This window comes from Octopus bimaculoides, chromosome Z (genome assembly GCF_046866305.1).
Source record: "Octopus bimaculoides isolate indiv1 chromosome Z, ASM4686630v1, whole genome shotgun sequence".
Lineage (NCBI taxonomy): Eukaryota > Metazoa > Mollusca > Cephalopoda > Octopoda > Octopodidae > Octopus > Octopus bimaculoides.
This window is the reverse complement of record NC_142944.1, coordinates 56,159,306-56,175,748: the sequence shown is the minus strand read 5'-3', so window position 1 is coordinate 56,175,748 and position 16,443 is coordinate 56,159,306. Positions and strand designations below refer to the sequence as shown.

Here is a 16,443-nt window from a genome sequence, read left to right as displayed (position 1 = left end):
AGCTTTTCCAGATGTGTCCTTTTCTCTAGTTCTAGTGAGGGATTGGAATTGCATTTTAGACACTTGGTGAGGCTAGCGTATAGAAGTAGGGAGTGTAAAGACTCACAAACTTACTCAGATGTTTCCTAATGCTTGACAGATACTGAATGGATTTCCTGAATGTGCTCATGTGGACACAGAACATACACAACAGGACATCCAGATCATATCAAGACTGATAGTGTTTTAGGCTGTGCACAGTATGAATAGCTTCACTTTACAGACCACAAACTTGTGATCTCCATGGTTGACTGAAGCTGAACACATTCTTACCGATACGCAAAATATACAGGGATAGGTTTAGCGAATTGGTTAAATGGTAATTGATTGGAATAGTTGTCACAGACCAGTGGTGGAGCACTCTGAAGTGGCTGATTTCATCAAAATCAATAATATTTAGCAAAGAGCTAGTAATAGAATGAAATACATTGGAGAAGGAGCTAATGATCAAGCTAGAATATGTGATTATCAAAAGCTGCATTGCTGAAGCTAGGGCTCCTGTACTACATCATATGGAAACTAAAGTTATTCAATGGCCCCCAAATAAAAGAGGTTTGATTGCAGCAAGAAAACCACAATATGGATTTTGATGGACCAGAACAAGTGAATGCTACCTGATTCCAAGTAAACATGTGTGAATTTCTAGCAGCATTTTGCTCAGTTGTTTGGTGCTGGTGGTGAGTCAAAGACAAGCAGACTTTATGTATGATGACCTGTCATGGCTCTTAAAAGATGTTGAAATGTCAATAACACCCATTGAAATACAAAAAGTACAAGGTGATTGTTTGAAGCACAACTCATCTGGTTTAGATGATTTGGTCTGTGAATTTTAGGAGTTCCTGCCAAACATTTTTGAAGCTCTCTTGGCAGACAGCATCTGAAAAGTGCTGTGGAATATGAAAATTCCCAGTGCAGTGAGCTAGGAAAGGATGCTGAGGAGGACATGCCAGATAACATTTAGTCTGTTACTCTGCTGAATGTAGAGTTTAAAATTTTGGCCAAAATGTTAGTGAAGAGGCTAGTGTTTATCATTAAGTGGTGTGGTTGGGGAATTACTAACATGCACAATCTTGAACAGGTCCATCCATAGCTATCTCTACTTCATATGATACATCATAGAGAGAGGGTTGGGAATCAAGCTGTTTGCAGTAGGGCCCTGATTAAGTTAGATCAATTGGAAGTGTTTAATTGGGATTGTCAAAATCTGGGCAGCTATACTGAAAGAAACATTTTTTGGCCACCTTTCTCAAGGGTGGATTGCTGCAGTGCATAACAGCATCCCCTTTGTGGATCTAAATAAAGCGACACTTCTCAGAACTGTTTTACATCACATATATGGTCTATAAGGGATGCCCCAAGGTAAGGGTTGAGTAGGAAGTGCTGTCCTCAAATTCTTTGAAAGGTGGGTGAAAGTGATGAAAAGGGTAAGAGTAAATGGGACTATCCTTTATGTATAGGTGTTAAGCCTAAGAACAACACATTTGCAGAGGGCACATGACATTTGTGTTGAGGATAATCTTGCATGGCAGGATTTCTTTATGGATCCTAGATGTAGGTACTCCTGTACCTTATTGTCATCATCATCACTTTTAAAAAAATCTTCTGTGTATGCATGTTTTTCTTTTCATGCCTGCCACTAAGGAAGTTCTGTATGCTGAAATCATTTGATCTGGCAGTTTTGGTACCCATACCAGATGATACTCTTCTCTGCTCTTAGCACCATATGTCTATATGAAAGAACCTCTCAAGGCAAATACTGCAGTATTCAGCATTCTAATATTACATCCACACTTAATGGGATGCAAGGATTACCATTTGTTGTTAATGCTGCTTCTGTCACTAATATTTATTTACTTGTACTTTATTCTTGGTTGTAAAACCTGTTAAAACCTTCTCCAAATGTCAGCCTGCTTTCTAAGGATTTCAATTTTCAGTATGATTAGGATGTATTAAATAAAAAGGGTGTTTTTTTTTTTTTTTAGGTAGGGGCCAATTCAAAGTGTATGCCTTAAAATGTATGCATTGTGTTAACTTAATGTAGCAATACTATATTTTGATATTAAACTTTGTCTCTAATGAGATGGATATTTTAATGAAGCTAAACTCTCAAAATCCAAACAGAATTGATCCTGCTCCATTGAGTTTCTCAAAGAACACATTTCACAGCCTAGCTCATGGCTTATTGTTTAAATGTGACTGTTTTTGCACAGTCCAGCAAACAATAAACTGCACTTAACCTAATCACATAAGTTCAGAATGAAAATTTACTGCCAACTTGATCAAGGGTCACATCACTATCACTGGTGAGTATGAATCAGAATCCAACCAAGGCTAGAATCAACAATGTTGCAGTTGAACCAGCAATCTCATTACCAGGTCATGATTCAAATAACAATAATGTCTCAACTGAACCACATCAATCAAATGAACCATATCACTTAACACCAGTCTCAAAACTGAAACAACAACCATCAATATAAGCCTCACAACTGAATGTTGACATAATATAAAATGGACAACTGATTCAACGATTACAGTCATTATGGATTACAGCTGATTCTCAAATGAATCCATAATAACTGAAGCAAGAATTATATTTCTTAACATGAAGTAACTCTCATTTCAAAGAAAATAAGCATCATATTTGAATCAGTTGTGTCAATACATTTAATTACTTAATATCTTACTCATGACTAAATTATTAATTTTATTTAACATCAAAAAACAATTCTGATACCTGAACCAGCTACCAATAGTCAGTGTGTTGTTAGTGTCATATGATCATAACGGAACCTAAGATTACATTAATCTCCAAGACTGACCACCACTACCACCATCAAAAAGAAAAATTGTCAAATGAAAATGTTATCACTTTAGTTTCACAAACCAGTGATGATATTGACCACACAGTTGCATCTACCTCACAACAGCACATCATTCAACTCCTTTCATACCAAACCAGCAATCTTATCAATCACACAATTCAATAGTTGCTGTAACCACTATAATCTCAAGGGAACAAATATACTAATCTTAGAATTGAGCAAAAAATATTACAAAGGATCCCTCAATCCCTCAGTTATACAATTAAATTGGTAATCACCAATCTGATAAGTGAGACAACAGTAAAATTAGATGTCACAATTGACCAGTCACCAGTAAAACAGTCATATCTCACAAATGAAAAACAATGACACAAGATTTATATAATCTAATCAATCACATCATTCTCACAGCCAAACCAACAAGCACACCAATCTCATAATTTAAGAATTAGTACAGTTGCACCTATCTCACACCTTAATAACTACATCAATCACATCAGTCACATAACTAATTCATTAATTACACCAATTAACATCAATATCCTGATTTAATTACATCACTCTCACATATCAACTAACTTCATCATTTTTACATTAATTAAATAAATAAAAATGACAGTTTACCTCTTCGTCTCCCCAATATTCTAAATGTAAACTTGTTGAAATTAAATAATTCTGCATTTTATTTCCTTTTGAATATTGATTTGTAATTTTTGTGTTGTTTTAGTTGTTGTTGTTGCCTTTTTTTCACTGTATTTTACTCACACCCCATTACCTTTTCATTTTGTTGTTTTTTTTTCTTTTTTTTTTTTTTGTATTATTGTAATTTCAGTTGGAATCTTTCTTCGCTTTGCCCCGTTCTGAGCAAAAGTTTATTCCACGACCAGAAAAGACTCTAAAGTTACTGCTCAGTGTATGTCAGGTGTTTTATTTTTTTGGGGTTATGTTTTGTTTTGAAATGATTTGATTTTAGTTTGTTTTTTTTTTTCTTCTTTTAAATTTTCTCTTGTTTTCTTATGATTATCATCCCCACCTCTTTGAAAGATAAAATAAACTCAGCCTTGTTGAAGAAGAAAAGTAATGTATTTAGAAATGGTGTTATATATTTTTAAATAATATATATATATATATATAATAGAATATAAGGATATAAGCCTGCTATAACTATTTATAGGCAATTTATACATTAAATTAATAATATACATATGTATATATTAAGGGAGGAAGGGTGAAGACGACCTATCTCCAGCATGCTGAAGATAGGCCACATATGTATATTGTTATTAATTTAATGTATATATATGTGTGTGTGTGTATATATCTATATATATGTATGTATATATATATATGTATATATATACACACAGGAAAGATTTAGCATATCTTTATAACTATTTATTGCCAATTACAATTGTTTCACTACCACTCCATTCCTAAGACCATTACATATGAATAATTCCATGTTAAAAGTTATGTAGTATTAATGTTTTCAAATGAGTAGCATTTTATCAGACGAGCATCAAAAGTTGCTCTGTTTATATATATATATATATATATATATATATATATATATATATATATATGGAAACAGCTTGATTCAAATTCATTGGTACTCTGAGTTTCAAGCGTGATGTTAATCTCCAGACAATTTGAATTTGAATGAGTGAAGGTGATTGTTATTACCGTAAGATGGGCTGCGATTGGTTGAGAGAGGTCATGCAGTGTCACAATTCGATGTTGGTATACCAGTGACAACAGTTACTTGTTTTGATCCATACACGTAACTCCCTATAAATGTGTTGAGTACCTTGTCCACTCACTCAAGTATATATATATATATATATATATATATATATATATATATATATATTATACATTTATACATATACAATGGAATATTCCACCGAAGACAATTTGTGGGTGTTTAGTTTTGCTGAATGACCTGCACAGGTGATTTATTTATAATGATCAAATGTTTGTGTTGTACGTTACCTCATTCCCTCCATAAAATTAACATTGCCTGAACAGGGTGCAGGGTGTACCCACATATCAGCAGTTGAAGTAATTGCAAGGCAAATGTTTTGCTCAAGAATAATGCATACACAATCTACCTTTTGGATTGTGAATGTAATACCTTGACCACAAGGCCATGTGCCCTTATATATATATATATATATATATATATATATATATATATATATATATATATATAGAGAGAGAGAGAGAGAGAGAGAGAGAGAGAGAGATATTGTGTAATTATAAATAAATATCTTGCGTATATAATAGTAATACAATTTTTGCGTAAAGCGTTGAATTTACGTTTAATTACAATAATGTAACAAATTGTAATTAAAAGCTATATGATACATGCGAAGTGTTTGTGTGTGTGTGTGTGTGTGTATATATATATATATATATATATATATATACATACACACACATAAACATGCAATATGCATGTCTATATATTATATGAAATCATTTGAAGCTGGTCGCCCAGCATGCTCTCACTCTCATAGCTGAAATTAGTAAGAGAATATACACACACACACACATGTGTAAGTGTGTGTGTAGATGTGTGTGTGTGTGTGTAGATGTGTGTATGTGTGTGTATTTGTATGATAAATATATGTATGTATAGATATGTATATCTGTGTATATGTATGCATGTATTTATATAGATATATATATGTGTGTGTGTGTGTGTGTATGTATATGCAAATAAATGTGTATATATGAATATATATTTATGAGAGAGAGAGAGAGCAATAAATCGTAGGGGTATCTGTGCTTAGGGGACCAGGCCATTTAAAATAAAATACTTTCACTCTTAATACTAATTGAAGTGTTAGTATTAAGTGTGAAGATATTGTATTGAGTTCAACAGATTGCATTTTGTTGAATTTGCAAAGTTAATAAAACTTTTTAATGTGTGTCTGTGTGTGCATAAAATTTTTTTCTGCTTCAGTTGACGATAACCTTTCCTCAAATTTGAGGCCTTGTGCTTATGGTAGAAATTATTTTCCTCCATCTCCATTTATAATTACTATTGTTAGCAGTTTCAAATCCTACTATGGTTGACTGTTTTGTTCTGGAGTTTTATTGTTCGAGTAATGTGGTTATGATAAATATTTGTAACTCCAACCACCCCCAAAAATGTTTGCTCTTGTGCATGTGTCAGAAACCATATGAATTCAATTATGCCATTTTGCAGACAATTCTGCCTCTTAAATACTTTTAGAACTACGTGACTGCAATTATGTTTTCTACTGCAAACACATTTTTTTTTTTTAATTCATTTTGTTTTTCACAAGTGTGAAAAAAATAAAATGTTGCAAGTTTATAGGTGCAGGCATGATTATGCTAGTAAATTTACTTTGGTACCATTTAGTTACATGTTTTGTCCCACTGCATGGAGACTTAGGCAAGTATTTTACACTTGTCTCAGGCTGGTCAGTACTTTTAATTGAAATTAGTCACTCCTAGCAGAAGCCTTTCACACACACACACACACACACACACACACACACACACACACACACACACACACACACACACACACACACACACACACTCACACACACACACACACACAAAATGAGGTAGTTTTGCTCAAGTATTGTGAGATATAACTTTAAAAAAGGTTGTTGTGAAAGGCTGGAACAATGCAAGAAGGTACAAAGTAAATTACAAAAGGAAAAGAAAACAAAACAAAGTTGCAGTTTTACTTTGTATTTCGGGGTGAAGAGCCCTTCTTCAGGACTTTTTGTAGAAATACAAAGTAAAGCTGCAACTTTGTTCTGTTTTGTTTACTTTGTACCTTCTTGTTCTGGTCTTACACAACAACCTTCTTTAAAATAAATAAATAAATGTGTGTGTGTGTGTGTGTGTGTATACTTACTATTTACAAAGGAGCTACTAATAGTACCTGCTCCAATGATACAATAATTTGGCAGTGATACAATAACATGCCATGTATTTCACTGCAACCTCTCAGGCTCAGTGCATGTTGTCAAATATATTTAAAAACTAGGATGTTGGTCCATGGGAAAATAAACGAGAAGGAAATCATGAAGAAACTTGATGGGTTTCAGCCAGTCATTTTCAAATCAGTACATATCTTTAAGCCAAGTACTTATTGAACTTTGCACAATGTAAATACAGAACCCCATATTTTAAAGAGGAGGCAAACATTGAAATATACAACCATGTGGTAAGCAATAGACTTGAAAGTAAGTATGTAGGTCAATATGATTGACTAATACCATTCCGAGTGGTCTTCAGCATGGCTACAATCAAATAATTAAACTAAGTTAAGGAATAAATGTAAGTTAAGAGAAGTAAATAAATTCTTCTCAACTGATTTGCTGTGACAATTAAAAACTAAATGGGGTCTCTCGTCTGAAAACTGATTAATTTACATCATCCATGCAATTGGTATAGAGAAGCTCCTTGTAGAGAGCAAAATTCAAAGAGAGCTGGTAAGGAAGATAATTCCAATAATATCAGCTACATGAAGATTTTGAAAAATAAAGATCATGCATGATGATGATGTTGATGCAAATGGTAGTTGTTCTTAGTTTTGAATCCTGCTGTTGTACATATTTCAGTCTTATTAAACCTGTTCACTATAGCTTACTCTACTCACTTGACAAAATTTAGAAGTGATCAATTCTTTTGGTGGTACACTCATATTGTCTGGCAAAATTAGATGAGGACAAATGTTTACATTATTTTTATAGCGTATTCTTAGCATTGAATTGTAATAAAGTTATGAAGACAGCCGAATTGGCAAAAACTACCAACCTAAGACAACTTAGTAAATTAGGGAGGAAAAAAATGCAGTACAGCATATTAGTTGTTATTTTCTGTAGTTTTATTTATTTATCATTATCAAATAATAACATAACTTAGATATGATCCTATCTGATAAAATATCATGTTTTTATATTTTTTATTATAATTTATATAATCTTAAAACATATCTTAGTAGAATTTTTATCATTTTTCTTCTCTCTCTCCAGGCTGAGTTTATACTTATGCTATGATTATTGTATGCTGTATGGATTATTATTGCTGTTACTTTGAAGTACAGAATGAAAATTGCAAAATTTATTGTTGCGCAAATGATAGGTGTATTATGCAAAATTGGTCACACAGCTTGATTTTAATGATTGCTTTTGAGCATACACTGTATTTGTTTGTTCTTTACCTTTTTCTTTTTCATATTATTGTTTTTGCAGGTTTAGATTTTATCTTATTGTCTTCTGTATCAGCATAACCTATCAACACTAGTTTCCTTACAACATTACGACTATCTGGTAAAACAGCTTGTATTTCAACTACAATATTAAGTGTTAGTTATCACTAATGACAAAGGAAACGAAAACACTAAATCCATACCTATTTCACTATGTTCACTTATATTTTGTAAGAGAATAATACACTTTATTGAGTTTCAAAGTCATTCACCGTACATTTACGACATGTTTACTGATAATTTAGATTCCACTGTTACAAAATTTGTTGTAGGTATACTATTGATATTAGTACCATTTATTTTGATGCTTTATGCTACACCAATGAAGTTTGGAAATAAGGTAAAAGTGAATGAAACAGTATGCAAAGTTTCAAAGAGACTACAGTGACTCTGCCATGACACAATAATGGTTTCTGTTTAAACACAGTCTTAGACTTAGTCAAATGCCAAACAAGTACAACTAAGAAATGAATAATATGAATTTCACATTCTCTCTGCCACCACATGTGCATATTGGAGGTGAGAAATATTTAAGTATCAGGAGCGACTTATAAACACAAGAGCTATGTAACATATCAATCTCAAGAAAAAGATGAGTCAGTTATTTTACTAATTCATAGGTATGTAATTTATATTAGAATTACCATTTCGTTCTTAAAGTTTAAACCATTCTTTATATATTACTTTTTAAAGACTTTATCAGTGAATGGTCTCAAATTTTAATGGGGCAAAATTTGTTTGCTGTTTGGAGGTGACTAGATCTTGTGTGTGAATGAGAGAAATATTGTGATCTGGTACTCATGTTTGTTTACAATTGTGAAAAAGCTGTGTCCAGACTGTTATATAAATGGATTCACTTGTATTCTTACATCATAATCACATGATGTAACAAAGGTGACTAGGTTGTACAAACATGAAATAAAACTGTGTGTATATACACACACATATGTACGTACATAACACACTGCCTAAATACCAATCTTGAGAAATTAAGCTTCTCAAACCCAGAAAGGAGAAAGCAAATCCAAAGACCACAGATCCAATCCATCACTGGAACTGTAAAAATCTGTAAAACTTTCCAGGAGTGTATCATTTAAATATATATGAGCATAACTAGATATGCAATTATATGCATGAGAATGCATACATAAAGCAAGACATACAAATCCGCACGTTTACATACATACAAACAAGCAAAAATGCCCTGTTGTTGATGTTGAATTTCCAGTGGAGGAGTCTTGGATCTAGGTTAGAAACCACTTCTTTCTCTATTGGCAAAAAATCTTGAAATAAAACTGAACAATAACATACATACATGTGTATGTATGTATATATATATATATATATATATATATATATATATATATATCCATGCAACCATCTACCTTACACACACATACATCTTTAGTGGTATTCATCCATTTCTTACTGCACACTTGAAACATCTGATACAGAAGACAATATATAGTAGTAGTAGTTGTGAAATGTGCATTATTGCTTAATATTGAAGAAAATTATCTCTGTTGCCAGTGGTACCATTCCTGTGTTTTTAATACTTCCTGTTAAAAAAGAAGAGGTTTAAAAAATATATATATATATTTAAAAAAATAAAAACCCAAACCCCATAAAATAAAATTCTTTTTGGTGTTGCTGCCATGACATTCACCTTGGTTTCTCCCCTTCCTTTGTCTCTCCTTCTCTCCCATAACTCACCCTTTTTCCACTGTGAATCTATTTATTTCTGAGTATGCAGAGCCAGAAAAAAAAAAAACCTGCTACTGTTGAAAGCATGTAATGTGTGCTAGGCAGTAGCTGTAAAAAATATTACCTTCTGGGAGTTTTTTTTTTTTTTTTGTGTTCTGGTGGAGGTGGTGGAGGGGCTCATCTTTACATTTGTGTGTGATTTTACTTTTCAGGTCTCTTTATTTTTTTCTTTCTGCCCATTTTTTTTTTTTTTTTTCCTTAGATATCTCTAACATTGTTTTAGGTCTAGTGGATATGGTAGCTGTTTCATTCATTGTCATGTGAAAATACTTTTTTCTCTCTCTGCTCTCATGCATTATCATCATCATCATCATTATCACTATTGTCGTTGTCAGCATCATTGTCACCATGATTATTATTATTGAAGTTGTGAGCTGGCAGAATCATTAGCACATCGGACAAAATGCTTAGCAGCATTTCTTTTGACTTGTTATGTTCTAAGTTCAAATTCCACTGAAGTTGACTTTGCATTTCATCCTTTCAGGGTCAGTAAAATACCTACTGGGATTCGTGTAATGAACTAATTCCTTCCCCAACAAAAAAATTGCAGGCCTTGCACCAAAATTTGAAACCATTTATTATTATTATTATTGTTGTTGTTGTTGTTGTTGTTGTTTATTGTCATTGTTATTTTTGTTGTCTTGTTTTTGTGTGTGTGTTTGTGGTTGCTGGGTACGGGAAGTATGATTAGATTTGATATTAATTTAAGTATTTCTCTTTAATATCTTCTATTTCTTTTTCACGTGCCAGATAGCCTTATGGTACATGATTTTCACTCTTTGAAGTTACAACTCTTTAAAACAAAAATAATAATAAAAGAAAGAAATTAGTGATGATGATGATGATGATGATGATGATGATGGTTACTCATGTTGATTTCAATGCCTGAGTGTTTGAACGAAAATGTTTAAAATATATAAATAAAAAGAGAGGATTAAAAAAGAATCTGCATCTATATGTGATGGATGCTTGGATGTAATTTGAGTCCAGGTATAACATTAATAGAATAATCACATGAACAATAGTAATACTAATCATAGTGATAACAATGATGAATAAAATATATTTTGTTTTTCTTGTCATATGTCACACATAATCTCTAATTAGATTGTTAGTAGAGAATGTGTACTTTTCATCATCTCTGCGCTTGCTATAACTGGATTGTTTATGTACTATTATTACTGTTGGTTTCCACTCAGTGCCATTCACTGAAAAGATAGCTAATCTGAAAGAAGCAGCAGTTATAAAATCAGCATGTTGTTTTGTGTTTTCTTTATTACCCTAGTGGCATACTCATGTGGGTGAAAGGTTCCAATCCACTGCATGGCACCTTAAGAAAGTGCCCTCAATTTTATTCTCTAGTTGACCAATTCTAAGTGTAATGTGGAAGATACAAAACGTGTGGAAGATAAAAAACATGTGGAAGCATGTGTGAATGTGCATGCATACATAAATAGATACGCACACATACGTACATGTTAGTATATATAATATTCTGACCTGGTAATTGGTTTGCATACAATCATGAGAGAGCCCAGTGTCAGATACAGTGTGTTGTATATCTGGATTTACTGATGTTCTTACATGCTGCCCCCATGCTGAACCAATTATGTATGTATCTATTCATACACACACACACACACACACACACACACACACACTCATACATATGTCTGTATGTTTGTATATATGTATGTATTTTTATCTTTGGCAAGAACTTAAGTGTACCCTCTATTGTGTAGTAGTTAGTTTTGTAGATGGGCTGCTTTTGTATCCCCAGAATGCATGAAGAGGGGAAGGTGGAAACCTAAAGCAGCTGGAGATGGAACTGCTTTCATTGTACAGTTTGGGTTGAGTTAGCTACCAAAGGAAGTAAGAATCGTAAAAGATGCTGGGTCTCGATTGTCAAGTTTGTTGATACACTGCTTGTAGAGTAAGTAAACCTTGAGTTAATATAATCATTGTAGTTTAGTTTTTATACTGATATTTCTACAACATTAATGAGTAATAGAAATAGAACGATATTTTCTTGGATATATTTTTGTTCTAAATTTCTATATATGTATCTAAGAAATCTGGTGAACTGCATGACTGCCAGTTGGATGGCATTTTCATATTTCTTTAATTACTGTGTGTGTGTATATATATACACATATGTATACTTAATATGTATTGGTGTGTCATATATATGCACTTACATCTGGCTCAGTCCAACTTCCAAGCACCTACAGCAAGTGTTTTCCACTATGGTCTTAGGTAAACCAAAGTTGAGATTTTGTAAATAGAAATTGATAAAAGCCATCATACATACATAATACATACATACATATATATAGTAGAAACAACATGCACTGAGGAATTCCTAACATAGATCCAGTGAGGATTGTGCAATTACTGTGGATGGCGCCAGGTGAAAGTGCTTTGTCAGCATATTACTGGAGACGTACCCAACAAGCAGAGTTTAAATTCAAATTTAAACTTGAATTCTAAATAACATATTTATATAATGTGGATGGCTAATTCACAATTTCACAACTGAAAGGCAGAAATGTATACATCACTAAACTGACAAAAGACTCTAATCAGCACAGTATTCTGTGGCTATGAATTGTTTTGACTCTTGTTTCTAGCAATACTGATGCTTCATTAGTGCCCCTTTGTCACTTTTGTGATGCATATATATATATATGTAGCATTCCATATATGTTATTTAACAAGGGTTTTGGAAAGCATCCTGTGTAGATGTATAGTGCTAAAAAAGAGTAGAATTATATCAGTAGCTGGTGCAAAGCAACTAGCTGTGGCAGTGGAGTTTCTAAATCCAGATTTCAGCTTCTTTCAGTGTCATCAATAGCAAGTATCCACTGGCAACTGCATGCTTGGATAAATTCGGCTTCTGCTGAAATACACAGCAAGTGCTTAACAAATTTCTGGTGTCACAAGTAGCTGCCAAGCGTGATAAAAATTCAGTTATAGAAACAGTGTTTAGTGTGTGTGTAATATTTGTGTGCACTGCATATTAGTGATAGAGTATTACTGACAAACTTGATTACAAAAACGACCACATGTAACAAACAGAAGAAAAGCATTCAGTTGTATAGGTTATAGCCAATGTATAGTTGTAGACAATGAGAGTTTTGTAAAGAAGCACTCTACAACCAAAGTGAATGGAGTCTGTGAGAGAGGACGATCAAGAAAGTTTTAGAGTTGTGAAGACTGATCTGAAGATGTTGTATCTCACAAGGGAGATGACAAAGGATCATGCCTGTTGGGGATGTGCAATTCTGGAGAGGACCCAACTATGGAGAAGATCTTGCTAGCTGAGCATGTTTGGGGAATTGAATTGTTTTAAATGTTTGTCATAACAAAGGCTGAGTGGCATGGGTGAGCAATATGCTGTGCTTGAGAAGACCTGAGTTGAGTTGAGTGAAATTGTTGTCAAGGCCGATGCCAGTACCTACTGACTGGCCCCTGTGCTGGTGGCATGTAAGAGGCATCATTCGAGTGTGATTGATGCCAATGCCACCGGACTGGCTTTTGTACTGGTGGCATGTGAAAAGCACCATATGAATGTGGTCAAGGCCAGTGCTACTTGACTGGTTCCCATGTCGGTGGTATGCAAAAATCACCATTCAAGCCTAGTCGATGCCAGTGACACCTGCCTGGCTCCCATGCTGGTGGCATGTAATAAGCACCCACTACACTCTTGGTTGGTGTTAGGAAGGGTATCCAGCTGTAGAACTCTGCTAATTCAGACTGGAGCCTGCTGCAGCTCTCCAGCCTTGCCAGTCCTCAATCAAACCATCCAACCCATGCCAGCATAGAAAGCAGACGTTAAATGATGATGATGATGATACACACACATTTTTATACGTGTGACATCTAAAGTGTACCAAGTTATAATGCTTTCTTCCTTGTTTTATGGAGCTGATACTTGAACAGTCTACGAAGCTCAAGTAGACAAGCTATGTACATGTATGATGAGACATTTGCGACAAATCATGGCAAGGTCAGCAATGAAATGATCCTTCTGGTGTGGCTGTCTGCCTCCTGTGATGGAAATCTTCATAGATAGAAATTTACATTGGTAGGGTCACACACACAGGATGGACAACAACAGACTCCCTAACTAAATCCGTTACAAGGGAAAAAGAAACCATGCAAGACCTAGGCTGAGGTCTTCAAAGATGCTGCAAAAAAGGAATATGAAATGGAAAGGAATTGATCATAATAAATGGCAAACTCAAGCAAAGAAACAAACAGTATGGAAAAAGCTAATCAAGTCATACCAAGCCATGAACAGTCATAGCTGAATATATATATATATATATACACGTTTGTGTTTGTCCTCTCCACTGCTTGACAACCAGTGTTGGTTTGTTTACATAGCCATAACTTAGTTTAGCAAAAGATATCAGTAGTACTGGCAGAGTCATCAAGTTCATCTTATGTAATTGTGAGTGGGGGGTCACACACACACACACACACACACACACACACACACACACACACACACACACAATTATGCCTGTTTTGATGGCTGTGATTGAGTGTTACTGTCATGCAGGTGCTGTTGTTCATTTCCAGTGTTTCCTGAAAACTGAGTCTGGCCATGTGAAACATTACCTTACTCTCTTATTTGTTTCAGTCATTTGATTGCTGCCATACTGGAGCACCACCTTTTAATTGGACAATTCGACCCCAGGACTTGTTCTTTGTAAGCCTAGTACTTATTCTATCAGTCTCTTTTGCCAGACAGCTAAGTTACAGGAACGTAAACACACCAACATCAGTTGTCAAGCGATGGTGGAAGGACAAACACAGACACACAAATACACACACACACACACACACACACACACCATCATCATCATCATCATTTAACATCCGTGTTCCATGCAAGCATGGGTGGGACAGTACCACAAGAGCCACCCAGGCCAAAGCCTACACCAGACTTCTGTAACTGTTTTGGCAGGATTTTTACTGCTGGATGCCCTTCCTAACACCAACCATTCAGCAGAGTGGACTTAGTGCTTTTTATGTGGCACAAGTAGAGGTGAGGATTTTACTGCTGGATACCCTTCCAAACACCAACCACTTTACAGTAAGGACTGGGTACTTTTAAGTGGAACCTGCTTTGACATGGTAATGACAGGCTTCTTTCAGTTTTCATCTACCTCATCCACTCGCAAGGCTTTGGTTGGTGTGAGGCTATAATAGGAGACATTTGCCCAAGGTACCATGTAGTGGGACTGAACCTAAAACCATGTTGTTGGGAAGTAACCTTCTTACCACACAACCACTCTTGCACCTTGGTAATATCTCTGGGAAGTGTGGCGAGCTGGCAGAATCGTTAGCATGCTAGGCAAAATGCTTAGTGGTATTTTGTCTGCCATTACATTCTGAGTTCAAATAACGTCAAGGTCAACTTTGCCTTTAATCCTTTTGGGGTTTATTAAATTAGTACCAGTTATGCACTGGGGTCGGTGTAATCTGTCCTTGTGGGTAATAAAGAAATAAATATTTCTAGGAAGCACAGTCAGGTGTAGAAAAACTGCCACAACAAATTTCATCTGAGCCATGTAAGCATAGAAGAGTGGAAATTAAAATAAGAATAACGATGATAATATGTATTGTTTGTGCATATATGTTTTCCTCTCTCCATCCAGAGACCTTTTCAACATCCAAGATACAAGACTTTATCTCTGTCCTCATGAGCATGAATAAATTTTGACAGAGTGATCAAGAGCTTCCTAGCAGCAACATTCAGCGCTAGTTCTTTATGACCATTATTCCTTCATTACATTTCTGGCTTTTCTTTTATTTTCTTACATTTCTATTTTCCATCTAAATTATAAACGCATTCCCCTACACCTTTCTCTCCCTCATTCTCCTTATCATAGTCCTCTGTCTCTCTCCATCTCCTACATATCTACCATATGATGCTTCAGGCTGCTATATATTTGAGTTTACAAGAGATTTTATTGTGGGACGGCCAAGTTATACTAAGGGACATAACTCTGACTTTGAATGCCTTGGTGCATTTGTACATATTTTAACCTAAGCATGTCTCCCTTGTTCCTTTGTTCCTGTTTGGCAGAAGACTAGCAGCTTATTTTTACCATTGTCCTTCTCCCTTATCTCATGACTATTCTTATATTGTTTGGAGCAATACCCTGGTTATACTTTGGTTATACTTTTACCAGTCAACCATGTCTAATGGTTATTTAATCTTCTTTGATTCCACATGACTTCAACCAGTAACTTTGGTTGAAAACAGTTCTTAGTTTATAGTATTGTATTAAAACTATACCCTATATCCTCCCTAATTATATATGATATGCTTTTTTGTTCTGACTAAAAAACTACATGTGTGTGTGTGTGTGTGTGTATGTATACACACACACACACACTCATTCATTCATTGTATCCATAAAGTCATGGTGGAATTTCAAAACTATTTAATGATGTAACTTGCAACACTACACATTTCGTATCCCTGTTGAATAAGACACCAACTAATAAAGTTTACATACAGTTTAGAGCAGTTCAATG

The 16,443-nt window shown here is 34.5% G+C and overlaps 1 protein-coding gene across 9 annotated transcripts in view; it reads left to right on the top strand.

Annotated features, from left to right (window-relative positions):
• LOC106876559 (calcium uptake protein 3, mitochondrial) overlaps nt 1–16,443 on the top strand; it is a 444,529-nt gene that overhangs the window by 330,861 nt on the left and 97,225 nt on the right. For 5 of the 9 annotated variants that reach the window (XM_089365308.1, XM_089365304.1, XM_089365303.1 and 2 more), the window contains one exon: nt 3,697–3,777. The exons of the other annotated variants lie outside the window; for them this stretch is intronic. In XM_089365308.1, the coding sequence (XP_089221434.1) occupies nt 3,697–3,777 (81 nt within the window). The remainder of the gene's footprint in view (nt 1–3,696; nt 3,778–16,443) is intronic. 9 annotated transcript variants of the gene reach the window in all.